This window comes from Protopterus annectens, chromosome 6.part1 (assembly GCF_019279795.1).
Source record: "Protopterus annectens isolate FY-2018-M chromosome 6.part1, PAN1.0, whole genome shotgun sequence".
Lineage (NCBI taxonomy): Eukaryota > Metazoa > Chordata > Ceratodontiformes > Protopteridae > Protopterus > Protopterus annectens.
Window position 1 is genome coordinate 199,000,967 of NC_056738.1, and position 27,031 is coordinate 199,027,997.

At 44.3% G+C, this 27,031-nt stretch overlaps 1 protein-coding gene across 1 annotated transcript in view; it reads right to left on the reverse strand.

Moving 5' to 3' along the window:
• Positions 1-27,031, reverse strand: part of HNRNPUL2 (heterogeneous nuclear ribonucleoprotein U like 2) — a gene marked incomplete in the record, with an annotated part of 1,663,394 nt that overhangs the window by 1,109,800 nt on the left and 526,563 nt on the right. The window contains 1 exon segment of the mRNA XM_044075357.1: positions 20,541-20,614. Within this exon segment, the coding sequence (XP_043931292.1) occupies positions 20,541-20,614 (74 nt within the window).

Below are 27,031 nucleotides of genomic sequence, written 5' to 3' on the forward strand. Positions count from 1 at the left end.
AACTATACTAACCCTGAGCCAGTAACGAAGCAACCTCACAGCTGAAGCGGCAAAAGAGATCTGGGTAGCTGACGCTGGGCATTCTGGGATAAGGGGTAGCCTCGAGCCAGTAAACAGCTCTCGAGCTATAGAAGATGGCCGAGTCGGAGCCGAGGATCGGCTCCGAAACCAAACAGCAAAAACAAAGGTGAGATGGACAACTTAACATCCACATTTTCCCGCCCTTTTGACCTCTGGGATAAGGTCTAGTAGGCGCGGAGAACTATACTGCCATGGTAGACAGCGTTTTGCAGTCTTGCTCGCACCTGTTGATAGTCTTTTACCTTGGGCCCGAACAATGACGAGCCATCAAATGGGGCCGTTGGTAACGGAGGACTTGAAGGGCTCCGCAAACTGACAAAGGTGCATCCAGGAATGTCTCCATAAGGCGACTCCTGTGCCTGCTGCCCTGCTCGCTTGATCATCTGCGTAGGAGATAAGCTGCATGGAGGAGATAAAGTACAGTTGTGTACACTTACCATAAATGTAGATGTTCGAGTGTATTCACTGTTGCAGTCATTACATTAGGATTATCTGCTTGCAGGTAGCCCTCAGTCGACTTGATTAACAAAGTCTTGGGTCCTGTGTCGGTTGCTGCCTCTCCTTCCGTGACGTCAGGTTGTCAGGGGTATAAAACATGCAGCCGACGTCATTACATCAGTATTTCTTGCCACAGATGTCAGGTGCCCCCCTAATGGGAAGCAATTAGATCTATAAATATACAAGGTTATACCTCAAACAAAATAAGCATTGAAAAGGAGAGAAGAGGTACAGCCAAATGAAGTAAGGGGGCTGGAGGGAGGGTAACCAGGACTGCAACAGTGAATACACTCGAACATCTACATTTACGGTAAGTGTACACAACTCTACCATGTTTTTCGTATTTCACTGTTGCAGTCATTACATTTGGGTAGATTCCCAAAGCTAAGGATGGGAGGAGGAACTTGGATAGCATTAGGGCCAGCTGTAAAGCCCTGCAAAACAGCAGTGACAAAGCCAGCTCTGGATTTAGAGAAAACTGGCAAATGGTAATGCTTGGTGGAAGTATGTACAGAACTCCAGGTAGCAGCTTCTCAGATGTCTTTGGTAGGTATGCCTCTGAGAAAGGCTGTAGAGGTAGATGCAGCCCTTGATGAGTGGGATCTGATCCCCTGTGGGACAGGTTTTCCATGGTGCTTATAGCAGAAGTGAATTCAATGGCCTATCCATTTGGAGATAGTTCACTTTGAAATAGCCTTCCCCTCTTTCCCTGCAGCAAATGCCACCAGCAGTTCAGATTTCCTTTACAGTTTAGACCTGTCCAAGTAGAATCTAAGTTGTCTGTGCACATCTAAGGAGTGCAGTATCCCTTTCCCTTTGTTCTAAGTTGTCTGTGCACATCTAAGGAGTGCAGTATCCCCTTCCCTTTGTTCTGTGGATTAGGAAAGGTGGTAGGCAAATTAATGGACTGATTAAAGGCCTCACTGGATACCACCTTTGGCATGAAAGAGGGATTGGTCCTGTGGGACACCCTGTCCGCATGAAAGATGATGAAACGCTCCACTGCCACAACAGCCTGTAATTCAGATACCCTTCATACTGAAGTGATGGCTAAAAGGGAAGCTGATTTCAGGAAAGGAATTTTAAATCTGCAGTAGCAGCTGGCTCGAAAGGAGAAAGGGTGACTTTCTCCAATACAAAGTTAAGGTCCCAGGCTGGAGTTGGAGCTCTCCTGGTTGGTCTTAAATTTTTTGGCCCCTCTGAGGAACTGCTTGAGCAGTGGAAGAGAAAAGAGGGGAGGTTCTGTGTTATAATGAGCTGAAATGGCTGAGACGTGAATTTTTATTGAGGAAAAAGACAGGCCCTTGGTGAAGCATCTCAGTTAAGTATTGTAAAATCTGAGGTAAATTGAGAACTGCTGTGCTTGTCCCTTGAGAATGGTTCCAGGCACAGAATCATTTCCATTTTTCAGCATAAGATTTTCTAGTACTAGGCCTCCTTGCCTCAAAAAATGACATCCATCACTGGTTTACTGAGGAATGGTAAAGGAGAGCTTAGGTAATTAGCCAGGCTGCTAGGTTTAGTGTTTGAAGCGGAGGGTGCAGAATCTGGTTCTACTGCTGAGACAGCAGGGAAGAAGCCTGAGGCAGGTGCCATGGGGCCCACAGTGACACACTGCACAGGAGTGGGTACCAGTGTAAGCGTGGCCAGGCTGGTGCAATCAAAATCATCCTTGGTTTGTCTTATTTGATCTTTAGTAGTACTTTGGAGAGCAGAGGAGGAAAGGCATAAACTGATACGTTTTTCCAGCTGAAGGACACAGCAACCACTTTCCAAGCTTGTCTGTGGGGAGTCCTTGCACAAAATGTTTTCAATTGACAGTTCTGGGGAGAGGCAAACAGGTCTACATCTGGGCTCCCCCATTTGCTTGTCAACATGTTGAAAATCCTTGGTTCCAGTTTCCACTTGTGTGGGTCCATGAGGGTTAATCTTAGTCCATCTGCCAGTGTATTTAGTATTCCTGGCAGGAACTGAGCTTGTAGAAGTACTTGGTAGCTCGAGGCTATGTTCCACTATGCCATGGCTAGTCTTTTGAGGGGGTAAGAATGTGTACCCCCCTGCTTGTTTATGTACCACATAACAGTGATGTTGTCCATCTTTACCATTAATTGTCTTGGAAGAAAGTGCTCCTTGAAGGCTGTCAGAGCATTCTGTACAGCTAACATTTCTTTATGATTGATGTGAAGGTGCATTTGAATTGGGTTCCATTTGCCCTGAATGCACTTCCCTGCAAGGTGCACCCCCCCACCCCCTACCCCCATGCATAGTCTGATGAGTCTGCTCTTAGGGTTTCGGCGGGAGGGGATAATGTGAATGGTAGTCCCTTGTTTTGGTGGCAGGCCTCTGCCCACCAAAGGAACTCAAGGCATAGACAAGGAATGATAGGAATCATTGCTTCTAGATCTTGAGAATGTTGACACCATAGGCTTTTTAGATACCATTGTAGTTTCCTCATACGTAGTCTTGCATATGGAATTAGAAGAATGCAGGAGGCCATGAACCCCAAGGCTTGTAGTATTTGCCTTGCAGATAGCAGGGTTTTTGTGACCACTTGTTTGAAGTAGGTTGTCAAGTGAATTTGTTTCTCTGGCGTGAGGAAAGCCATCTGGGAAGTTGTATACCAGCTTGCTCCCAGGAATATAATTTGTTGACACGGTACGAAGTATGATTTATTTTCGTTTATGGTGTACCGCAGACAAGTTAGCACCCTCTGTACAAAAGTCAGATGATTCAAAAGTATGTCCTGGTTTTCTGCCTGAATTAGACAGCCGTACCCGGTACTGGTATAATTTGAATATTTCTTTGCCTACAAAATGCAATGACTGGAGCTAGGCACTTTGTGAGTACTCTGGACGCAGTAGAGAAGCCAAAGGGTAGTGCAGAGAACTGATAGTGTGTGTACCCTGCTTTGAAGCGTATGTATCTTCCAGAAAATTCCCTGATTGGGATGTGCAGGTATGCTTCCTTTAAATTTAGTGTTGCCAACCAGGCACCTTTGCTTAGCATAGGAAGCAAGTGGTGAAGAGTCAGCATCTTGAATTCTGGAATCACCAAAAAGGTGTTTAGAGTAGGCAGGTCCAGGATAGAACACCATGAATTGTCTTTTCTGGCTACCAGGAAAAATCTGTAGTAGAAACCTTGTCCCTTTTTCACTTCTGGTACCAATTGAATAGCCACTATACTAAAGAGAGAGAGAGTACTTGCTTTTGGGGCTCCGCCCACTGCTTTGGAGGTAGATCCGGCCACCTGCTTGGAGTTGGCGATGTGTGGAAGTGAAATCTGTATCCTTTGGACACTATAATTAAAACCCATTTGTCCTGGGTAATGAATCCCCAGTTCTTTGCATGAAGTGCAATCTTTCCCCCCAAAAGGGCAGTCAGTTGAGAAGTGCTTGGAAGTTTTAAAAAGACGTCATTGAGACAGTTTATCATAGGGGGGAATTTTATTACTCCCAAATTTGGAAGTGGAGGGCCCCCCCCCAATGCTTAGTCCTGTGCGTCCCCTGGGACTGAAGCCTGGGTGCTCTGCTGGATATGGGTTTGGACTGAGAAGATCTGGAAGAGGCAGGAAAGGACCAATTCTTAGATGGCCAATGCCTACTAAATCTTGGAGGTTGTACTTGTAAAAAGTCTAACAGTTTGCAGTGATTTAGCTTTTTCCTCCATCTTTTTAAGAACAACTTCTGCCTTGTTGCCAAACAGGTAGCCCTGATTTAAGGGAGCATCCAATAATTTCACTTTAACATGATCTGGCGAGGATTACTCCTTAAGCCAAGCATGCCTTCTAAGTAAAGACCCAGTTACCGCAGCCCTGCAGGATGCCTCTAGTGAATCAAAACCACATTGCAATGTATGTTTACCAACTTGTTCAGCAGAATGCATAAAATAGTACAGTTGTGTATACTTACCATAAATGTAGATGTTCGAGTGTATTCATGTTTGCAGTCATTACATTTGGGCAATCCTGCTGGCAGGTTGCCCTGAGTAGGACTGAATTCCAAAGTCCTGGGTCCTGCATCGGCTGCTGTCACCCCTTCCTTGACATCACGTCGTCAGGGGTATAAAAGATGCGGCAGACGCCATTTTTTTTACTTTTTCTTGCCCCAGATGTCAGGTGCCCCCTAACAGGGTAGCCACAATGTATTTATTTACATATATATATATATATATATGTACATAGAAAGAGAGAGAGACACACACATAGATATATATATATATATATAAATGCATGCACAAATATAAACTTTACCTTCATCTAAAAGCAAATACACCACATAGCTTGTATAAATCAGAGAAGGAAAGATAGGTTCCATCAGAAGAAACGGGGACGGCGGGTGAGTAACCTGGACTGCAACAGTGAATACACTTGAACATCTACATTTACGGTAAGTGTACACAACTGTACTATGTTCTTTGTGTTTCACTGTTGCAGTAATTACATTTGGGTAGAGTCCTAAAGCTAAGGTTGGGAGGCTGGAGCTAAACAGCATTAGGAGCGGCTAGGAGGCCCTGCAGAACTGCAGTGGCAAAGCCTGCCCTAGATTTAGAGTAGAGTGGCAGATGACAGTGCTTTGTAAAGGTGTGCACTGAACTCCAAGTAGCAGCCTCTAAAATGTCCTTGGTAGGTACTCCCCTGAGAAAGGCTGCTGAAGTGGCTGCAGCTCTGGTTGAGTGTGGCCTAATGCCCTTAGGTTCTTTCTTGCCATGGTGTACATAGTAGAAACAAATGCAGTGGCCTATCCACTTTGAAATAGTCTGCTTTGAGATGGCCTTTCCTTGTGATCCTGCAGAATATGTCATTAGTAATTGCTCTGTCTTTCTGAAAACTTTGATTCTGTCAAGTAGAATCTAAGCTGTCTCTGTACATCCAAAGAATGCAGAATTCTCTCCCCCTTGTTCTGTGGATTTGGATAAAAAGTTGGCAGGTGAATAGTTTGGTTGAGAGCCACACTGGACACCACCTTAGGCATAAATGTTGGGTTTGTCCTCAGAGAGACCCTGTCTGGATAAAAAATGATAAAAGGTTCCACAGCCATGAGTGCTTGTAGCTCTGAAACTCGTCTTGCAGAAGTTATTGCTAAGATCAGAGCTGTTTTCCAAGATAAAAACTTTATATTACTAGTAGCAGCTGGCTCAAAAGGAGGCAGGGTGAGTTTTTCCAAGACATAGTTGAGGTCCCATGCAGGCATTGGTGATCTCCTTGGAGGCCTTAAACTTTTGGCTCCTCTGAGGTACTGCTTTAATAAGGGATGAGAAAAGATTGGTGGCTCTACATTGTAATGAGCCGAAATGGCAGAGGCATGAATTTTAATAGATGAAAAAGACAGACCTTTGTCCAGCATCTCAGTTAAGTATTGCAAAATCTGAGGAATATTTGGCACAGCTATATCAGTTCCTTGTGCCTGGTTACAAGCACAGAATCTATTCCATTTTCCAGCATAAGATTTTCTAGTACTAGGCCTTCTGGCTTCCAAAATGACATCCATCACAGCTTTACTGAGACGTGTGTTTTGTATGACTGCATTATTTGCCATGCTGCCACGTTTAAAGTCCTTAGTTGGCTGTGCAGGATCTGACTGTTTTGCTGGGACAGTAGATGAGGTATTTGAGGTAAGGTCCAAGCTGGGCATTGAGACAAACTCCTTAGTACTGGATACCAGTACTGGCGGGGCCAGTCTGGGTCAATCAGTATCATCTTTGGCTTCTCCTGTCTGACCTTTAGGAGTACCTTGAGGAGGAGAGGCAGAGGGGGAAATGCATATACTGATAGATTTTTCCAGCTGAAAGATAGGGCGTCCACTTTCCATGCTTGTCTGTGATAAATCCTTGTGCAGAATCTTTTTAGTTGATAGTTGTGAGGGGAGGCAAACAGATCTATGTCCGGGCATTCCCATTTCCTTGTTATCATGGTGAAGACTTGTGGATCCAGGCGCCACCCGTGGGGATCCATGAGGTTTCTGCATAGTTCGTCTGCCAGAGTATTGTTCCTTCCTGGCAGGAATTGTGCCTGCAGATGTACTTGGTAAGTCAATGCTGTGTCCCACAAAGTCATGGCTAGTCTGCTGTGTGCCCCCCTGCTTGTTTACAGACCACATGACCATGGTGTTGTCTCTGTCTTTATCAGTAGTTGCCCTGGATGAAGTAGGTCCTTGAAGGCAGTCAGGGCATTTTGAACTGCTAGCATCTCTTTCTGATTGATATGTAGATGCATTTGGTTTGAGGACCATGTGCCCTGAATGCATCTTCCTGCCATGTGGCCCCCCCCAGGCATAGTCTGATGCATCTGTGTTTGCCTGGCTGGGGGTAATGTGAATGGCTGTCCCTTGTTTTGGTGACAAGCCTTTGCCCACCATCGAAACTCCTGTTGCAGGCAGGGAATGAGAGTAATCAGTTTTCAGGCTGTGGCAATGTTGAGTCCAAACACTTTTTAGGTACCATTGAAGCTTCCTCATATGCATGCTTGCATATGGAATTAGTAGGATACAGGATGCCATGAAGCCCAAAGCCTGCAGAATTTTTCTTGCAGATAACTGGGACTTTGTTGCCAACATTTTGAAGTAGGTAGTCAGTTGCCTTTGTTTGTCTGGCGTGAGATAAGCCATCTGGGCAGTTGTATTTAAGCTTGCACCCAGGAATATTATCTTTTGAGAGGGTACTAATTTTGATTTCTTTTCGTTGACTGTGTAGCCTAGACAAGTTAGAAGTCTTTTCACAAACGCCAGATGCTGTAGAAGAATGTCCTTGTTCTCTGCTTGAATTAGACAGTCTAAGTAAGGATAGATTTGTATTCCTCTTTGTCTGCAGAATGCAATTACTGGTGCCAGGCACTCTGTAAAGACCCTGGGTGCAGTAGATAAGCCAAAGGGCAGTGCAGAGAATTGGTAATGCATTGAGCCAGCCTTGAATCTGCGGTATCTTCTGCATAGCTGTGTGATTGGGACATGCAGGTATGCCTCTTTTAGGTCTAAAGTCACAAGCCAAGCGTTCTAACCCAGCATGGGCAGAAGCTGCTGCAAAGTCAATATCTTGAATTTTGGTATATCCAGGAATGTGTTCAAAATAGATAGGTCCAACATTGGCCTCCAGGTCTTGTCCTTTCTGGGTACCATTAACAGTCTTGAGTAAAATCCTTGTCCATGCTATTGCTCTGGTACTTGTTGAATGGCCCCCATGTCCATGAGGGATGAGAATTATGTGCCTCTGCCCACTGTTTTTTTGGCAGATCTGGCCAGCCGTTTGCCTTTGGCAGGGTATGGAAATGGAACTTGTAGCCTTGTGACACGATATTTAGGACCCACTTGTCCTGGGTTATAATGTGCCAACTTTGTGAAAAAAGTGCTAATTTTTCCCCTAAGGGTGCTGCCAGGAGACAAGTGCTTGGTGCAAGCAGGGGGAAGTCACTGGGACTGTTTCATGTATAGTTGTGATTTCTCTTCTCCAACTTTGGAGGTAGAAGCACCCCATTGCTATGAACCTTGCTCCTGCGATCTGCCTCTAGGGCGTCTGGATCTGCCCCTTTGAGGCCTGTCTGACACAGGAAAGGACCAATTCTTTGTTGGCCAGTGTCTACTAAACCTAGGTGGCTGTACTTGTAAGAAATATTTGACCGTTTGCATAGATTTAGCTTTGTCCTCCATTTTCTTTAACACCTCTTCTGCCTTAACACCAAACAAAGCATCATGCTATAAAGGTGCATCTAATAATTAAACTTTAACGTAATCAGGCAGATTTTGTTCCTTTAACCAAGCATGCCTCCTAATTACAGAACCTGTAACTAAAGCCCTGCAGGAGGCCTCCAAAGAATCAAAACCACATTGCAAAGTATGCTTTCCAACTTGTTCAGCTGCATGCAATAAATCCTGCATTTCCTTATTTTCTGCACATTCAGAGTTTAACAACATTTTCTGTTTAAGCAATGCCATGACATGTTGCTGATATTTGAGCAAATGAAACTGAGAGTTTAAGGCCCTTATAGCCAAGGTAGCAGATGTGTAAACCTTTTTTCCCCATCTATCCAGTGCCTTGGAATCTCTGTCAGAGGGGGTAGGGTTTTTTGCAGCGGGAGCCTTAACTCCTTTGGGACCCTGAGAAATAGTTTCTGGGTCTGCAGCACTGTTTTTAAAAAGGAATTTATGAGAGTCTGGAACCCTGTAGTATATAGCAGGCTTAACAGGAGCTGGAGGTAAGGAATCGGGGGTAAGACTAGACTCCGAAAACACATCTATAATGTCTAACACAGGTGGGATGGCTAGTGGCTTATGTTGAGGTAGTAATAAAAGTCCCTGAGTCTCTCTTTAGATTCTGAAAAATCTTGGCTCTCCCAGTGGAAATGCTCCCTCATGGTATGTAAGGTTTCCCCAAATGAATAGTCCTCTGGAGGAGAAGCTGAAGGTATAGATTCTTCAGCATCAGAATACTCATAGGGGTGAAGAGAATATTCCTGATCAGAAGAAATGGAAACCTGATCTGAAGATTCATAGTCAATCTCTTGCTTAGGCCTCTTATCAGGAGGGGGATGGGATCAAGGTAATCAAGTCTTCGGCCATTTTGAGCATCTGTTTTTTTGGGCATAGAGGCCTGACCATGTGGCTCTTGAGTTTGTTTCTTTGCTTTAGAAGGTGCTTTAGTCTTTGCCTTTGAAGCTGAAGTCGGTCTGATGTAATGATGTTTAGGTCTGAATACAGCCCCTCAGAAGCCGGTGCCTGCTCAGCGGCTCCGGACCCATCTGAAGGGATAATATCTGAGGCTCCAATACCTTGAGTTTCCAGCAGCATGGCCGACTCCCCGTGGGAGTCGGTAGCGGCCTGCGACTCTAAAGCATCGGGCGTCAGGTGCTGTGAAAGCGCCTCGCTGAGGACCGGCGACTGGCTTAGAAGCTTCGTCGGTTTGGGCCTCGGTTGTCTATCTTTCTCCTTTTCTTTGCGTTTTTTGTGAACTCCGGTAGTCAGATGGCTATCTGACGACATTTCTGGATAATTAAATCGGCGACCAATATCGTTTAAAGCAAAATCATACAGACGCTTAATAGTGCGTTGGTTAAATCTAGCACAAAACCTACAACCAGAAACTTTGTGATCAGCGCCTAGGCAAGGAATACAGCAAGAATGAAAATCCTTATGAGGTATTTGCTTTCCACAAGAAATACAATTATTTACTTTTTCTGATATCGGTCTGGAGCAAGAAAAAAGTTTCCACAACTGGGTACTTAGCTTTATTGAAGACTTTGGATCTGAAACTCGAACACGAAATTCTCAAACATGAAATTCTCAGGAGTCGGCCGACCGGCACTTGCGAACTGCTTTGCTTCGGGAACCGCACGGCAAGAAAGACTCAAGAAAATGGCGTCAGCCGCATCTTTTATACCCCTGATGACCTGACATCAGGGAAGGGGCGACAGCAGCCGACGCAGGACCCAGGACTTTGGAATTCAGGCCGACTGAGGGCAACCTGCCAGCAGGATTACCCAAATGTAATGACTGCAACAGTGAAACACAAAGAACATCCTGTAAATCCTTATTTTCAGCACAATCAAGAGTCAACATCATTTTCTGTTTAAGCAATCCAGTAATATGCAGCTGATAATGTAACATATGAAACTGGCAATTCAAGGCCCTAATGGCCAAAGTTGCAGAAGTGTATACATTCTTACCCCATCTACCCAGTGCCCTGGAGTCTCTTATCAGAGGGGGTAGGATTTTTGGCAGTAGTAGCTTTAATGCCCTTGGGTCCCTATGAAATGATTTCAGGATCCGGAGTAGGGTTTTGAAAAGGAACTTGTGAGAGTCAGGAACCTTGTAATATCTATCAGGTTTTCTGGAAGCAGGAGGTAAAGAGTAAGGGGCCATACTAGATTCCGAAAGGCATCATCAAGAAAGTCCAGTACAGGAGGTATAGCTAAAGGCCTGTACTGGGGCAGGAGTAAGAAATCCCTAAGCCTCTTTTTAGAATCAGAGAAATCCTGACTTTCCCAACAAAAAAGCTCCCTGAGAGTATGCAATGTTTCACCAAAAGAGTAATCCTGTGTGTGTGTGTGTGTGTGTGTGTGTGTGTGGGGGGGGGGGGGGGGGGGGGGCAGAGGGAATAGAGTCCTCAGCATCAGAATCCTCATAGGTAGATAAGGGTATTTTCTGGTCATCAGAGGAAAATTTCAGAATCCTGGTCAGAAGTATCATAAGCAAACTCAGTCCTAGGTCTCTCTGAGGGGGAAGGTTGGCTTCCCCTGATTAAACTAATAAGGTCTTCAGTCATTCTTATCATTTGCTCTTTAGGCACAGAGGCCTGACCATGCGTCTGGGCGTCAGTTTTCTAGGCATGGTTCGAGTTTTAGGCCTTAAGATGAAGATGGCGCCAGTTTAATATGCAAGTCAGTAGGCCTGAATGCACCCTCAGAAGCCGGTGCCTGCACAGCGGCTCGGGACCCATCCAAGGTAGAGACATCCGCAGGTTCCACAGTTGAAGCATCTCGCAGCATACCAGACTCCGAATGGGTCTCAGTAGAGGCCTGCGAATCTGAAGTAGCAGGTATCAGGGGCTGCAAAAGCGCCTCACTGAGTACCGGCGAACTGGGCAACCTGTCTCTGTCTTTATCTTTGCGTTCCTTCGGAATGTCGGTAGTTGGATGGCTTACCAAAGACATATCAGGATAACTGAACAGAGCACCAAAAAATTCAGAAGCGCAAATATACAGATGACGGATAGTTTGTGGTTTAAATAAGGCACAAAACCGACAGCGAAGTAAGTCGTGCTCAGGGCCTAAGCAAGGGACACAGTACGAATGAAAATCTTTATGAGGTATTTGCTTTCCACAAGAAATGCAATTATTTACTCTTACTGACATCGGTTTAGAGGAAGAAAAAATTTCCCCAATGGGGTACTTAACTTTTAGTTGAAGACTTTGGTTCTGAAACTCGAAAATGAAAATTTCAGGAGTCGGCCGACCGGCACTTGCGAACTGCTTCTGCTTTGGGCACCGCATGGCAAGAAAGACTGCATGTTTTATACCCCTGACTATCTAACGTCACGGAAGAAAAGACAGCAACCGACGCAGGTCCCAAGACTTTGTTAATCAGGCCGAATGAGGGCTACCTGCAAGCAGATAACCCAAATGTAATGACTGCAACAGTGAAATACGAAGAACATCTACAGAAGATAAGGTTGCAAGCTGGGAAGTAACCCTTTCTGAAGCTCCCGCAACAACTTACGATCCTGTAGGGTATCGCCAAGCTTTTTCAGGAGATCCCTCTGGAGACTAGTAAAATGGGACAAATAATTCAGTGACCAAACGGTAAAGGCTGCTGAAGAAAACATACGCTTCCCGCATCTGCCCATCATACGGGACTCCTTATTCGACAGAAGAAATTTCTGCTAATTCCTTCTCTGTGGCTGCCATAGCATCAACTGGCATCACCTTAGTCAGGAAAGGTTTGTCTTCCAGTGCAGTGATAAACTTATTGGGCCTCCGCGGAACTGGTTAGATTCTGGGGAGCTCCACACCTTCTGACTTAGCACACCTAACAGCAGATCGAATGGCAGACGCACATAAGTAGTGCAGGGTCGAGAACTGAATGCGTCCAGGCACATGGACTCATCTTCAGAAGGGGAAAGGATTTCCAGCCACCCCTCTGCTTGAGGATTTCCTGGATGTCTGAAAAAGAGACAACCCCAGAGGGGGACTGTGGGGACCCTTCTGAGTCCTCCAAGTTCGTTTCCGATGTCAGAGACTCAGGGGAGTCCAAAGGCTTCCTCTTACAAGGTTTCGGAAGGGGGGGTTCACCCAAAGGGGCATCCTGGGGCACTGGTTCCCTACACTTGGGGAGGAGGGGTGGTTCGGAGGTGGACACTGGCCTGAAAGGGGAAGGAGCAACTGGAGCAGAGTGTGAAGTCGTCGGAGAGGAGAGCACACTCATCACATCGAAAGCACCATAATCCGAGCCAGATAAGTGTCTCAGGCTGCAAAGCGTGAGAGCTCCCCCAAACTGAGAGTGATGGCTCCGAGGCCAATGTAGTCGCCGAACCCACCTGCCCCGAGGCTCAGAGAGGGAGAACAGGATCCGACAAGGGACTGATCTCGTCCCCCCAGAGCCAACGAGGGAGTGTCAGCCCCCAAATCCCCCAAGGAGAAGGTGGTATCGACGGGATGGAAGCTGATGTCAGACCCAAAAGACCCTGGGTTTCTGAACCCGACATTTCCACCACAATGACCTCCACGCTCTCCGGCTCCAAACTCAGGTGAGTCAAAGGAGAAATCGACGACAAAGTAGGTTGGACAGTCGGCTCCACTTCCATATGGGCAGGGCTCAATAAAATTTTTGCCAAGGCCGGTGTTCTGAGTAGCCTTTTCACCACCCTCTCCACATAATCATCCGAAAGGCTCCTGGATGATCAAGAGGAATGGGTGAACGATCGGATCGGTGACTGGCCGCCACAGACTGGAGAAGTGGGGACTATGGTACGGAATGCATCGGTTCCAAGGAGGGAGACCTGGTTCTTTTATGGGTCCTAGACGGTTCCGAGGAGACTGATGGAACCCAAGGAGATAAAGCCTTGTCTGACCCGACAGATTTTGGAGCAGACGAACTAGAAGTTTTGCCTTTTCCCTTCGACGGTTCCGAGGTCGAAGCAGACAAAAATGCCAACTTGGAGGGTTTGTCAGCTTTTCCTGCCAGATATCCTTCCATCGATGCCTCAAAAGGCAATTTCAATAACCCCCTCAAAACTAGCTTATTCTTATGCTCCTGCAGGACTCTAGAGCTGAATCCATGACAAATGGAACAAGAGCCCTGCAGGTGAACAGCTCCCAAGCAGTATACGCAGCTAGTATGTCCGGTCAGAGACATTTTTAGGGTACAGGAATTGCACTTCTTGAATCCAGAAGGTTTGGATTCTTTCAATACTTCATTAGACGTCTTTACCAACAAAAATACAAGGTACAATAACAAGACCTGCAGCTAATAGTAGCAAAAAAAGGAAGAAACACTCAGCCAAAAAACAGGCAGCGAAGACTTTTTTTTTTTTTTTTTTTAATTAGGAAAGAGAAAGTAGCAGAAGGAGGAGAGTCTCTAAGTCAAACGACAACTCCTCCAACCGAAGAGTTGCCTCTAACTCAAACGCTTAGCTCCTAGACCAACAGTAAAGAACGGGGATAAGGCAAAGCCCTCTAACTTAAACAGGCTGAAAGTAAAGGACGAATCCTATAACTTAAAATGATTCGCTAGTTAGATACAAGGGACCTAAGAAGAGAAGAAAACAACAGCCTCAACAACAAACAGCAACTAAGAAGGCGGCAGATAGAGGGATAGACCAACACCAGATTCTACTGACCTACAGAGATAACTACGGTACTAAAAAAAAATATTTTTACATAAAATATGCAGAAAAAACAGTACAACTTAGCCTGAGCCAGTCGCCAGCAATCCCAAAGCTTCAAGCGGCAAATGAGATCTGGGTAAATCTCGCTAAGCATGTTGGGATAGGGCCCAGCCTCACGTCAGTGCAAGCTCTCGAGCTTTAGAATGCGGCCGAGTCAGAGCTGAGGATCGGCTCCGAACCCAACCAACCAAACAGCAAGAATGAAGGCAAAATAGGGACAAAATAACACCAACTTTTAAACCAACAGGAAAATAGAGAGCTCCTACTTTTAAAGTAGCTTTCCTAAAATGGAAAGCATTAACAATTAGCAAATATTATTGAACTGAAGGTCTTTTCCCCAATGGGAACTTACCTGCCCAGTGAAGGAAAGTACAGTTGTGTACACTTACCATAAATGTAGAAGTTAGAGTGTATTCACTGTTGCAGTCATTACATTTGGGTAATCTGCTGGCAGGTTGCCCTCAGTCGGCCTGAATTCCAAAGTCTTGGTCCGGCGTCGGTTGCTGTCGCCTCTTCCCTGACGTCAGTGCGCCAGGGGTATAAAAGATGCAGCAGACGCCATTTTCTTCAGTTTTTCTTGCCGAAGATGTCAGGTGCACCCAAAAGGGTAGGCTAACAAAATTATGCCAATAAACATGCATGCACTAAAGTAAACATTTCCTTCATCTACAAGCAAATACACCACATAGGCTGTATACAATAGAAAAGTACAGATGAGACCCAGCAAAAGAAAGGGGGATGGTGGGAGGGTAACCTGGACTGCAACAGTGAATACACTCTAACATCTACATTTATGTTAGGTACTTAACTGTACTATGTTCATCGTGTTTCACTGTTGCAGTCATTACTCTTGGATTGACTCCCAAAGCTGAGGATGGGTGGCTGGGGCTGAATAGGATTAGGAGAGGCTATGAGGCCCTGCAGGACTGCAGTGGCAAAGCCTGCTCTGGATTTAGAGTAGAGAGGTAAATAGTAGTGCTTTGTAAAAGTGTGCACTGAACTCCAAGTTGGAGCCTCTAAGATGTCTTTGGTTGGTACTCCTCTGAGGAAGGCTGCTGCTCTGGTAGAATGTGGCCTAATGCCCTTAGGCACTGGTTTGCCATGTTGAGAGTAGCAGAAACAAATGCAATGGCCTATCCATTTTGAAATAGTCTGTTTTGAGATCGCCTTTCCTTGTGATCCTGCAGCATATGCCACTAAAAGTTGCTCAGTGTTTCTGAAAGCTTTAGTTCTGTCCAATTAGAAGCGTAGCTTTCTGTGCATGTCCAAATAATGCAGAAGTCTCTCACCCTTGTTCTGTGGGTTTGGATTAAAAGGTAAGTAAGTGAACTGTTTGGTTAAGGGCCACACTGGACAGCACCTTAGGCATAAATGTCAGGTTTGCCCTCAGAGAAACCCTGTCTGGATGGAAAATGATAAAAGGTTCCACCAGCCATGAGCGACTAACTCCGAGACACGTCTTGCAAAGGTTATTGCTAGGAGGAGAGCTGTTTTCCAGGATAAGAATTTTATATCAGCTGTTGAGGCTGGCTCAAAAGGAGGCAGTGTGAGGTTTTTCCAAGACATAATTGAGGTCCCATGCAGGTATTGGTGCTCTCCTTGGAGGTCTTATGTTTTTGGCCCCTCTGAGGTACTGCCTTATCAAAGGATGAGAAAAGATAGGCGGGTTCCGTATTGCAATCGGCTGAAATGGCAGAGACGTGGATCTTAATTGATGAGGAGGAGAGGGCCTTTGTCCAGCATCTCAGTTAAGTATTGTAAAAATCTGAGGAATATTTGGTACAAACGTGTCAATTCCTTGTGCCTGGCTCCAAGCACAGAATCTTTTCCATTTTTCTGCATAAGATTTTCTGGTACTGGACCTCCTGGCCTCCAAAATAACATCCATCACAGCTTTGGAGAGAGGAGTGCTCTGAATGGCTTACATTATCCGCCATGCTGCCAGATTTAAGGTCCAGAGTTGGCTGTGCAGGATCTGATTGTTTTGTTGGGTCAGTAAGTGAGAAATTTGAGGCAATGTCCAGGCTGGACCCTGAGACAAGTTCTTCAGGAATGGGTACCAGTGCTGGCGTGGTCAGTCTGGGGCAATCAGTATCATTTTTTACTTCTCTTGTCTGACTTTTAGGAGTACTTTGGGGGAGGAGAGGCAGTGGAGGAAAGGCATATACTGTTAGTTTTTTCCAGCTGAAGAATAAGGCATCCACTTTCCATGCTTGCTTGTGATAAGTCCTTGTGCAGAATCTCTGTAGTTGGCAGTTGTGAAGGGAGGCAAATAGATCTATGTCTGGGCATCCCCATTTCCTTGTTGTCATGCTGAAGACTTGTGGATCCAGTTCCAACTTGTGGGGATCCACGAGGTTTCTGCTTAGTTCGTCTGCCAGAGTATTTTTCTTTCCTAGCAAGAACTGTGCTTGCAGGTGAACTTGATAAGTCAATGCTGTGTCCCACAAAGTCATGGCTTGTCTGCAGAGGGGATAGGAATGAGTGCCTCCCTGCTTGTTTATGTACCACATGACTGTAGTATTTTCTGTCTTTATCAATAGTTGTCCTGGATGAAGTAAATCCTTGAAAGCGGTCAGGGCATTCTGAACAGCTAGCATCCCTTTTTGATTGATATGAAGATGCGTCTGGCTTGTGGGCCATGTGCCCTGAACACATTTTCCTGCCATGTGGGCTCCCCAAGCATAATCTGATGCATCCGTTGTTAGAGTCTGCCTGGCTGCGGGTAAAGTGAATGGCTGTCCCTTATTGTGGTGGCAAGCCTGTGCCCACAATCGAAACTCCTGTTGCAGGCAGGGAATGAGGGTAATTAATGTTTCCAAGCTGTGGCAATGTTGAGTCCAAACACTTTTTAGACACCATTGTAGTTTCTCATATGCAGTCTGGCATATGGAATTAGTAGAATGCAGGATGCCATGAAGCCCAAAGCCTGCAGGATTTTTCTTGCAGATAGCTGGGTCTTTGTTGCCAACATTTTGAAGTAAGAAGCTAGTTGCCTTTGTTTGTCTGGCGTGAGTTAAGCCATCTGGGCAGTTGTATTTAAGCTTGCACCCAGGAATATTATCTCTTGAGAGGGTACTAGTTTTGATTTCTTTTCGTTTACTGTGTACCCTAGGCAAATTAGTAATCTTTTTACAAACGCCAGATGCTTAAGTAGAATGTCCTTGTTCTCTGCTTGAATAAGGCAGTCGTCCAAGTAAGGACATATTTGAATTCCTCTTTGTCTGCAAAATGCAATTACTGGTGCCAGGCATTTTGTGAAGACCCTGGGCAAAGTATATAAGCCAAAGGGCAGTGCAGAGAATTGGTAGTGCATTGAGCCAGCTATGAATCTGAGGTATCTTCTGCAAGACTGTATGATTGGGACATGCAGGTATGCCTCTTTTAGGTCCAAAGTTACAAGCCAAGCCTTCTTACCCAGCATGGGCAGAAGCTGCTGCAGAGTCAACATTATGAATTTTGGAACGTCCAGAAATGTGTTTAGAATAGACAGGTCCAGTATTGGTCTCCAGGCTTTGTCCTTTCTGGGTACCAAGAAAAGTCTCAAGTAAAATCCTTGTCCCTGCACTTGCTGTGGTACTCGCTGAATGGCCCTCATGTCCATGAGGGATGAAACTTGCTTTTGTGCCTCCGCCCATTGATTGTGTGGCAGGTCTGGCATACCTTTTGCCCTTGGCAGGGTGTGAAAGTGGAACTTGTAGCCCTCAGACACTATGTTCAAGACCCATTTGTCCTGTGTGATCATGTGCCAATTTTGTGAAAAAAGTGCTAGTTTTCCCCCTAAGGGGGCTGCCAAAAGATAAGTGCTTGGTGTAGGCAGAGGAAAGTCATTGGGACTGTTTCCGGAATGGCTGTGATTTGTCTTCTCCACTTTTGGAGGTAGAAGCACCCCATCGTTTAGGCCTGTATGAGCCTTGGGGCTGGGATCTGCCTCTGGGGCGTCTGTATCTGCCTCTTTGTGGCCTGACACTGGAAATGACCAATTCTTTGTAGGCCAGTTCCTGCTAAATCTGGGTGGCTGCACCTGTAAGAAATCCTTAAATGTCCGCATAGATTTCACTTTGTCCTCCATTTTCTTCAACACCTCTTCTTCTTTAACACCAAACAAAGTATCATGCTGTAATGGAGCATCTAATAATTTTGCTTTAACATGATCAGGCAGATTCTGTTCCTTTAACCAAGCATGCCGCCTAATGACAGAACCCATAACAGCGGCCCTGCAAGAGGCCTCCAGAGAATCAAAACCACATTGCAAAGTATGCTTTCCCACTTGTTCAGTTGCATGCAATAAATCCTGCATTTCCTTGTTTTCTGCACATTCAGAATTTAACATTTTCTGTTTAAGCAGTGACATTAAGTATTGCTGATATTTAAGTATATGAAATTGACAATTTAAAGCCCTCACAGCCAAGGCAGCAGAAGTGTAAACTTTTTACCCTCATCTGTCCAGTGCCCTTGAATCCCTATCAGAGGGGATAGGGTTTTTTGCAGTGGAAGCCCTTGACCCCATGGGGACCCTGAGAAACAGTTTCTGGGTCAGCAGCAGGGTTTTTATAAAGCAATTTATGTGAATCTGGAACCCTGTAGTATCTGTCTGGCTTAACAGGTGTAGGGGGTAAAGAGTCAGGAGACAGGCCGGACTCTGAAAATACATCTACAATGTCTAAAACAGGAGGGACAGCAAGAGGCCTGTGCTGAGGTAGTAAAAGAAAGTCTCCGAGAATTTTCTTAGATTCGGAGTAGTCTTGGCTCTCCCAGTGGAAGTGCTCCCTCATGGTATGCAGGGTTTCCCCAAAAGAATAATCCTCAGGAGGAGAGGCTGAAGGGATAGATTCTTCAGCATCGGATTCCTCATAGGGAGGAAGAGAGTATTCCTGTTCAGAAGAGGAGTCAGAGGAAATGAAAACCTGATCTGAAGATTCATATTCTGTCTCTTGCCTAGGCCTCTTATCAGGAGGGGGATGGGAACCCCTGATCAAAGTAATTAGGTCTTGGGACATTTTGAGCATCTGTTTCTTAGGCATGGAGGCCTGTCCATGGGCTTGCTGTACTTGTTTCTTTGTCTTTAGTGGTGCTTTAGTCTTTGCCTTTGAAGCTGTAGTCGGTTTTATATATAACTGTGTAGGCCTGAAAACACCCTCAGAAGCCGATGCCTGTTCAGCGGCTCCAGACCCATCTGGGGGAATATTTTCCAGGTGTCCAATACCTTGAGTTTCCAGAGGCCTAGTCTGCTCCACGTGGGAGTCGGAAGCAGCCTGCGGCTCTGAGGTAGCAGGCGTCAGGGGCTGCGAAAACACCTCACTGAGAACCAGCGAACCGGCGACTGGCTTAGAAGAAGCCTCGTCGTCAGTTTTGGACCTCGGATGCCTGTCCTTTTCCTTTTGTTTCTTATGAATTGCGGTAGTCGGATGGCTATCCGATGACATCGTATAATTAAATCTTCGGCCAAAGTAATGAAATGCAAAATTGTACCGACGCTTAATAGTGCGTTGGTTAAATCTAGCACAAAACCTGCAATTAGCAACGTCATGATCAGGGCCTAGGCAAGAAATACAATAAGAATGGAAGTCCTTATGAGGTATTTGCTTCCCTCAAGTAATACAACTATTAACTTTTTCTGACATCGGTCTGGAGCAAGAAAAAAAGTTTCCCCAACGGGGTACTTAGCTTTAAATGAAGACTTCAGATCTGAAATTCGAACACGAAAATCTCAGGAGTCGGCCAGCCGGCACTTGCTAACTGCTTCTGGCAAGAAAGACTGAAGAAAATGGCGTTGGCTGCATCTTTTATACCCCAGGCACACTGACGTCAGGGAAGAGGCGACAGCAACCGACGCAGTACCAGGACTTTGGAATTCAGGCCGACTGCGAGGTAGCCTGCCAGCAGGATAACCCAAGAGTAATGACTGCAACAGTGAAACACGATGAACATCGCCAACACCTCTATCACCTCATACTCAACCCAAAACCTTCCTAGCAGATAAGCTCAGCACCTGCAGAGATCAATGAAGATGGTTTAACACCACTATGACATTTTGAAGATCCAAGCCCCAACCTGCTTTTTATGGTCTTTCCTTCTTGTGATGCTCCAACTTGTAAATAAGGTATCTTTTGATTAGCAACAAAACGGCCACTTATGGCAGATTTTTGCACTGTGGCCTCTCCAAGAAAATAAACAAAATGCAGTGCAGGTCTTGGCTTGAAATCTGGCAGCCATATGGAGACTATGAATATTAACTATACATGCAAACACAGTGCTTTCTCCCAGACGTGATGGGCCAGCATCCAACTATTAAGAGCAATAAAAAAAAGTGTCTGTGCCAGGGGACAAGTTTGCTTATCTATCCACTACATTATGATATGGCATGCATCAGAATAGGTAGACACAGACACACATACACCCCCCTATTTGATTTTTTAATCCTCAAAGTTTTTTTTTTCTTCTTTGCCAAATTCAAAATGGTGGGGAAGTGGAACCCAACCAACAACCAAATTACGGGGGCTTCTCTACCTCAAACATAATGCTCTAGTACAGATTTTCTGAAAGTATAAACTCTAATAAGCAATAAAGTTTTAATACCTTAAATATACTTACAGTTGTCAAGAGTCACTTTATTCTCATCAACATCTTCCTCTTTTTCTTCTTCTTCTGGTCCCGGTGACTTCGGTCTTGGAAAAAGGAAAAAACAAAATGGCAACTAAGTTGAAATTTGCAATACATAAAGAGTGCTGTAATGCATAAAAATTATATTTCTCTACATATTTTCCTCCTAAACATTTTTCTTTTAAAAAGAAAAGCGACAGTGCCGCATAAAAAAAAAAAAAAAAAAAAAACAACACAACACACAAAGCAGCACAGAACACTTGTGCATAAAATGCAGGGGTTGTGACTAGAGCTACAGCTGTAAAAACATTTAAGAGTGACCACAAGCAATGGAATTATATCTGTGCATAAACTTTCCCAGGCTAGCAAAAGCCATCATAATCCTCCAAAGTTGCATCTCTAACAGAAGACTACAGTTCTAGGTAAAGCAAAGCTGTAACTAATAAAAGGAAAGTGAAATGAATGGGGGCAGATTCATGCAGCAGGAGCTTTATGTACAGATCCAATAATAAAGTGAGTACTCATAACTTTATAAGACTTTGTTGATCTTTGGATGCAGGACAGAGGAGTACATACCCGGTCCCAATTCAATCTTACTGTGTAGTTGTCCTAAGGTAACATTCCCTTGATAACGCTGATTCTAAAGTAAAACTCGGATTTAGACAGTATATTCACAAGTTATGTTATTACCATCACCAGGTATCTGTGTTGCCCATTTTCATTCTTCCTCAACGTATGGGTTCAGATCCAATCCTTGGATCTGACTTGGCCGCTTATTCTAAACTTAGGAGACAGCTCTTTAACTCCTCCCTCTACACATAATGCCCTACTGTATCCCCAAAAACTCAAGAGTTTGCTGCCTATCTCCACAGTGTACTGTATGCCCAGTTTGCTGCCTATCTCTAGAGTGAACAGACAGAAACCATTTGATAAAAAGACAGGGCTCAAACCTGGAACTGTAAGTTCTAATACAGGCCAAAAGGCCTCTCTAAGAAACTGAATGGGGGATGGATGGGAGGGAAATTGAGGAAGAATGAAAATGGACAACAAAGATGCATAGCTATGGTAACAGTTGTGTACACTTACCATAAATGTAGATGTTTGAGTGTATTCACTGTTACAGTCATCACACTTGTTTTATCTGCCTGCAGGTAGCCCTCAGTCGGCCCGAATACCAGAGACTTAGTATTTCTGCGTTGGTTGCTGTCGCTCCAGGACTGACGTCAGGGGTATAAAAACAGGCAGCAGACATCATTACATCAGTTTTTCTTGCTCCAAATGTCAGAAGCCCCCCAAATAGGGAGCTAGGTTATGGTGGGGTAAAACACCACCAGTAAAAAGTAAATACCAATACCCCTGAAAGGAGTAAGTAGAAGGCATAGAGAGGAGAGAGAGACAGAGAGAGCTGTGGGCTGGAGGGAGGGAAAAACAAGACTGCAACAGTGAATACATTCCAACATCTACATTTACGGCAAGTGTACACAACTGTACTATGTTCTTCGTGTTTTACTGCTGTAATCATCACACTTGGGTAGATTATCAAAGCTGAAGAAGGGTGGAGGCAGTCAAGAAGAGTTAGGTTCATAGGTAGGTACTAGGCTATTGACCCTAGGACCTCTAATAAGCCTAGCCAAAAAGGTACCCTGGCTTTCGTCACCCAAGAAAATTATTTTTCTGTGCCCCTGTTGAGCAAAGCCACAGAAGTGATCCCTGGGGTGAATTTCCTATTTCCCATCCAATCATTAAGACTTTTCTTGAAGAGTGCTAATGAGGAGCTCTGTTTGACACAGATAGGTAGTCTGTTCCAGAGTATAGGAAGTCTCTGGGACAGGAATCTATCCCTCCAGCATGTTCTGTTTATTGTGGTGACAAGGTTTAGGTCCCTAGAGCATGTAGCTCGGAGGAATTGGGATTTCTTTAACTGGAGCATGTCCAACAGTTCTGGGTTTGACATAGCTTTGTATGTTAGGGAGAGATCGTCTCTGAGTAGGCGATATTAGACGGAGTAAAGCTGGAGTTTTTTGAGACTGTCTGCGTAGGGCATCTGTTTGAGGCCAGTAATCCTCTTTGTGAGGTATTTCTGTGGCCTTTCTAGTTGTTGTAGATGTCTTGTGAGGTGCATACCAAATGAGGTGTTGTACTCTATAATGGGTCTAATAAGTGATGAGTAGAGGGGAACAATTACCTCTTTTTCTGGATGAGAAACCTTTTGTGATGAAGTGAGCCACGTAGAAGGATTTCCTGACCACTGTGGCGATGTGATTATGAAAGGAGAGACTACGGCCACCTGTGTCCCAAGGTTTCTTATCACACTTTCGGCGTTAAGTAGACTACCACTTACGTGGTAGTTCATGGGTACAGAGTTTTTACCAAATGGGATGACAAAACACTTTCTGGCATTGAGCTTCAGGCCATGGCTTTGACACCAGGCATCTGTCTCAGTGAGGCCCCTTTGTAGTATGTCCACATCGTTAGGAGTTTCGATTATGGCTCCTAGTTTGCAGTCATCTGCAAACTTTGTTAGCCAAAGACCCTTCTGTGTTAGCCTGTACTTCAGAGAAGTAGATACCAAACAGGAGAGGACCCAGGACTGAACCCTGTGGTACTCCATTTGTCACTTGTCTGAAGTCAGATTTAAAATTCTTACGAATTTTAGGTTTTACAAGAAAAGTTCTTTCATAACAACACTCAGAACTTTAAAAAAGTGGGCAAAAGAGTATAAGGGCTAAAAAAAGATGATCCACAAGGGAGACACAATCCAACATTTTATAAAGCCTTTTTCTATTCAGGTATTCCATTCTTTCCCTCTGAACAGATTTAACATTTAAATCCATTATAAAAATGAAGGCCCTCAGGCAGCATCCTCCTCCTCCTCCCCCAAAACAGAGCTCCTGAACTGAAAAAGTATAATCAGCCTTGCTGTCCTCAGTTTCAACAACAGACAACAGGCAAAGGCAATTTTTAGTGTGATAATGTTTTTTTGTTTGGGGGGGGGGGGGGCTCTTCTCCTCCCCTCTGCTTCAACTTAAGGCTCCCCTACTCAGTGCCCCACATCCATTAATGGGTCTACGACTGAACTCCTACCCCCAGGACTAATCCATTATGGCAAAGGTCACAGAACCACCTAAGGGCATCCTGGGGGTCTGGCTATCAACATCTGCTCGGGGGGGTTCCTTTATGACATAACCAGTTTCTCCATTCTCTCACAGTTACAGAAATGAAGTACAGGAAAAGGTGTGCAACTGTTGCACGCTAGTGTCTCCATAAAGTTTAAAGATGCACTACAACGTAGGTGTGGGTCCGTATTTATTAAAGTAAATGGATTAATTCCCCCAAAATTCCTCAAATGGTGTCAGAGAGGGATTCAGTACGATTATGTGGGCGTATTCTTAAAAGTTTTTGAAGCTTTTTATTAAGAAACCACCCACATAATATTGTTAAGATGGGATGGAAAGTAACAAGGCGTATATTAAGACTGCAGTATATTAAACTGCAACTGAACACTTTAAAGGCTTACTTTCACCATGCTTCTGTGTCAGCTCTGCTATGTCCCCATCCTTTGAACACACTCCTTGCTATCAAAGTCCACAGCATCCATCAGGCCGTATCACCAGAGATGCCTACAGGACCACTCCTCACAAGGATGGTAATGCCCATCCCTCCTTGCCACTCTGCCAGTCACACCAGCTGCTACATCAAACCCAGGTCATCTGGGCAGTCATCAGGGCTTTATCCCTCTACACCACAGGAGTGGCACAAATGCATGTTTAAATACAACAAAAGCATAATCAGTCTTAAAAAAAATTTCAGCAAACTTTCTAAACATCTACTGTAACAAAGGAAACACTTTCCTGTTCCAAACCGCCACTTGAAAACCATATTAAAATGCTCATATCAACTACCTGAAGAAAGGCAGCATTGTCAACATACTTTGGAAATTAAAGATCATATCTTGGTTATTAACTTTCACCAAAAAAGTTCTGAAACAGAGAATTTCCAAGTAATTCAGAAACCCTAAGACAATAACTTCTTAAATTTTGTAGATACAGAAAATCATTAGAACTTAGCCAAAAGTGCCACTGGAACAAATAAGTTCCGTTTCATACACAAAGAAGAAAATGATCTTACTGCCACCTTAAAGTGTTCTGCTGCAGCTTCTTTTTAACCTTATGCAGCACAGCACGTGGTGCCTCCAGTGCCATCCTGTAATTTCCTGCTATTGGAGCCTGTTTATGACGTCAAGTTGGGGTTAAATGCTTCATAAAAAACAACACATCTCTTAAGTGACATCACTGAAAAGTTCACTAAACTTTTCTCTTGGTAATGTCAATGTAGGATATGCACGCTAGTGTCTCCATAAAGTTTAAAGATGCACTACAACGTAGGTGTGGGTCCGTATTTATTAAAGTAAATGGCTTAATTCCCCCAAAATTCCTCAAAAATTCCTCAAATGGTGTCAGAGAGGGATTCAGTAAGATTATGTGGGAGTATTCTTAAAAGTTTTTGAAGCTTTTTATTAAGAAACCACCCACATAATATTGTTAAGATGGGATGGAAAGTAACAAGGCGTATATTAAGACTGCAGTATATTAAACTGCAACTGAACACTTTAAAGGCTTACAAAAGTCACAAATGCAAGATAATAATCCTAACATTACGAGCCCTGAGAAGCAAACACAAACTGTCTTTATTTCTCTAGGTCTGCTCTACCGATACACTAAAATAACTAAATAAATATGACTTCTAATAAACATGCTGTAATGATTAAATTTCTCTTTTCACTCCTCTTCACAGACAGCTACAGAGAAAATTAAAATGTATATTTTTGTATGTTAGGCTATAGTCTCACTAAATTTATCATTTACTCTCAGAGAATACCAGAAGTGGCTCTTATACTGACAAGGAGGTATTTTGCCAGGGCATTAAGTAAAGTACTTTGCTCTTTTTCAACAAGTGTCAAAGATCTGGAATGATCTGCATCACTTGAGCCACTACCAGTTTAAGCAGATGGAATCACTGATCAACGTCTCATTCACATGTGCAAATCTGGCCAAAAAAAAAGGTAAACAACAGTTTTCTAACTTATCATCTTCTTCTTTCGGCTTTTCCCGGTTAGGGGTCGCCACAGTGGATCATTTGCCCGCTCATGATTGGCAGTGGAGTTTTACAGTGTCGAGTTGCCAGCCCGGCGCCCAACCTTCCACAGAAGGCACCCACTCACACCTAGGGCCAATTTAGAGTGTCCAATCCACCTACTGCATGTCTTTGGGATGTGGGAGGAAACCGGAGCACCCAGAGGAAACCCATGTGACCACAGGGAGGACATGCAGACTCCGGAGAGAAAGCACCCCAACAGAGAATCGAACCGGAGAACCTCTTGCTGTGAGGTGGCAACACTAACCGCTGCATCACCACTGCATTAAATTCCACAATAATACTTCAAAACAGACTTTCTTCCAATCTAAGGAAAAGCTAGCTAAAGATGTTCACCCTTGGCCCTGGCTTGAAAAATGACATTAGATACCTCCCCCCCTTTTAACAGACATTTCCCTTGCAGTTTCACAGCCAAATCCTTATGGGCACAGGGGGTGACAAATTGGGCACACTACGAGAGACTAGCAAGAGGAATGGCCTCAAATGCTTGGAAGATCCTGAAGCAAACTGGTAGGCTCTTGGCAGGGTTGGTACATGGCTTTGATTACTGCTGACAGAAATAAAATAGTATCTGAAGTGATTGTTCTATAGGATCATATTCTTGTGGTTTCTACTGCCTCACATTCAAAAGTATACTTGCCTGAGTGTGTTCCAAAGGCATTTTTCACTGACCTTAAAGTTACCACATTTTATTTGAGACATTTCCGTCAGTTTTTCGCAATTACTACCTTTTCAATCTTCAATACCTTCTTGCACCTTTTATCATCCCCGCTGTTTTACCTTTAAACTGCTATCGAAATGGCATTAATTTCCTTACAGACCTTCCAAAAAATGAATGCCAATACTAGGCAAGCTATCCCAGGAATCATAAGACACTTAGCCATATATGCACGATGAACATCATGCAAGTCAGATCTAAGAATGTCACATCAACATATTGACAAATTTCAATAGATCACTCTGAAATTGACTTCCTAGCGTGAATCAGTGCTGTTCTAGGTCCACTGTACCACTGGCATGAAAAAAAACAGGCCAACAGTTTTCAGCATATATCTTGTTGCCACTGTAAAGAAAGGGAATCAACTCTGTCCTCTTTCTGTCTTCTAGAGACTCATGTCCCCTCAATTTGTTAGAAAAAGGTTAGTTTGTGGTATTACCACTCCCCCCCCCACCCCCAGTTTTTCAAGACATATTCTAAGAATTCAAGGGTAACTCTCATCAGATCAGTTTTTGCTGAGTTATTACCCTTTGGTTTCTGGACTTTTTCATGAACACGTTCTCTGTGAAAAAAAATGGAACACACACTTTTTTTTTTTTTTTTTTTAACC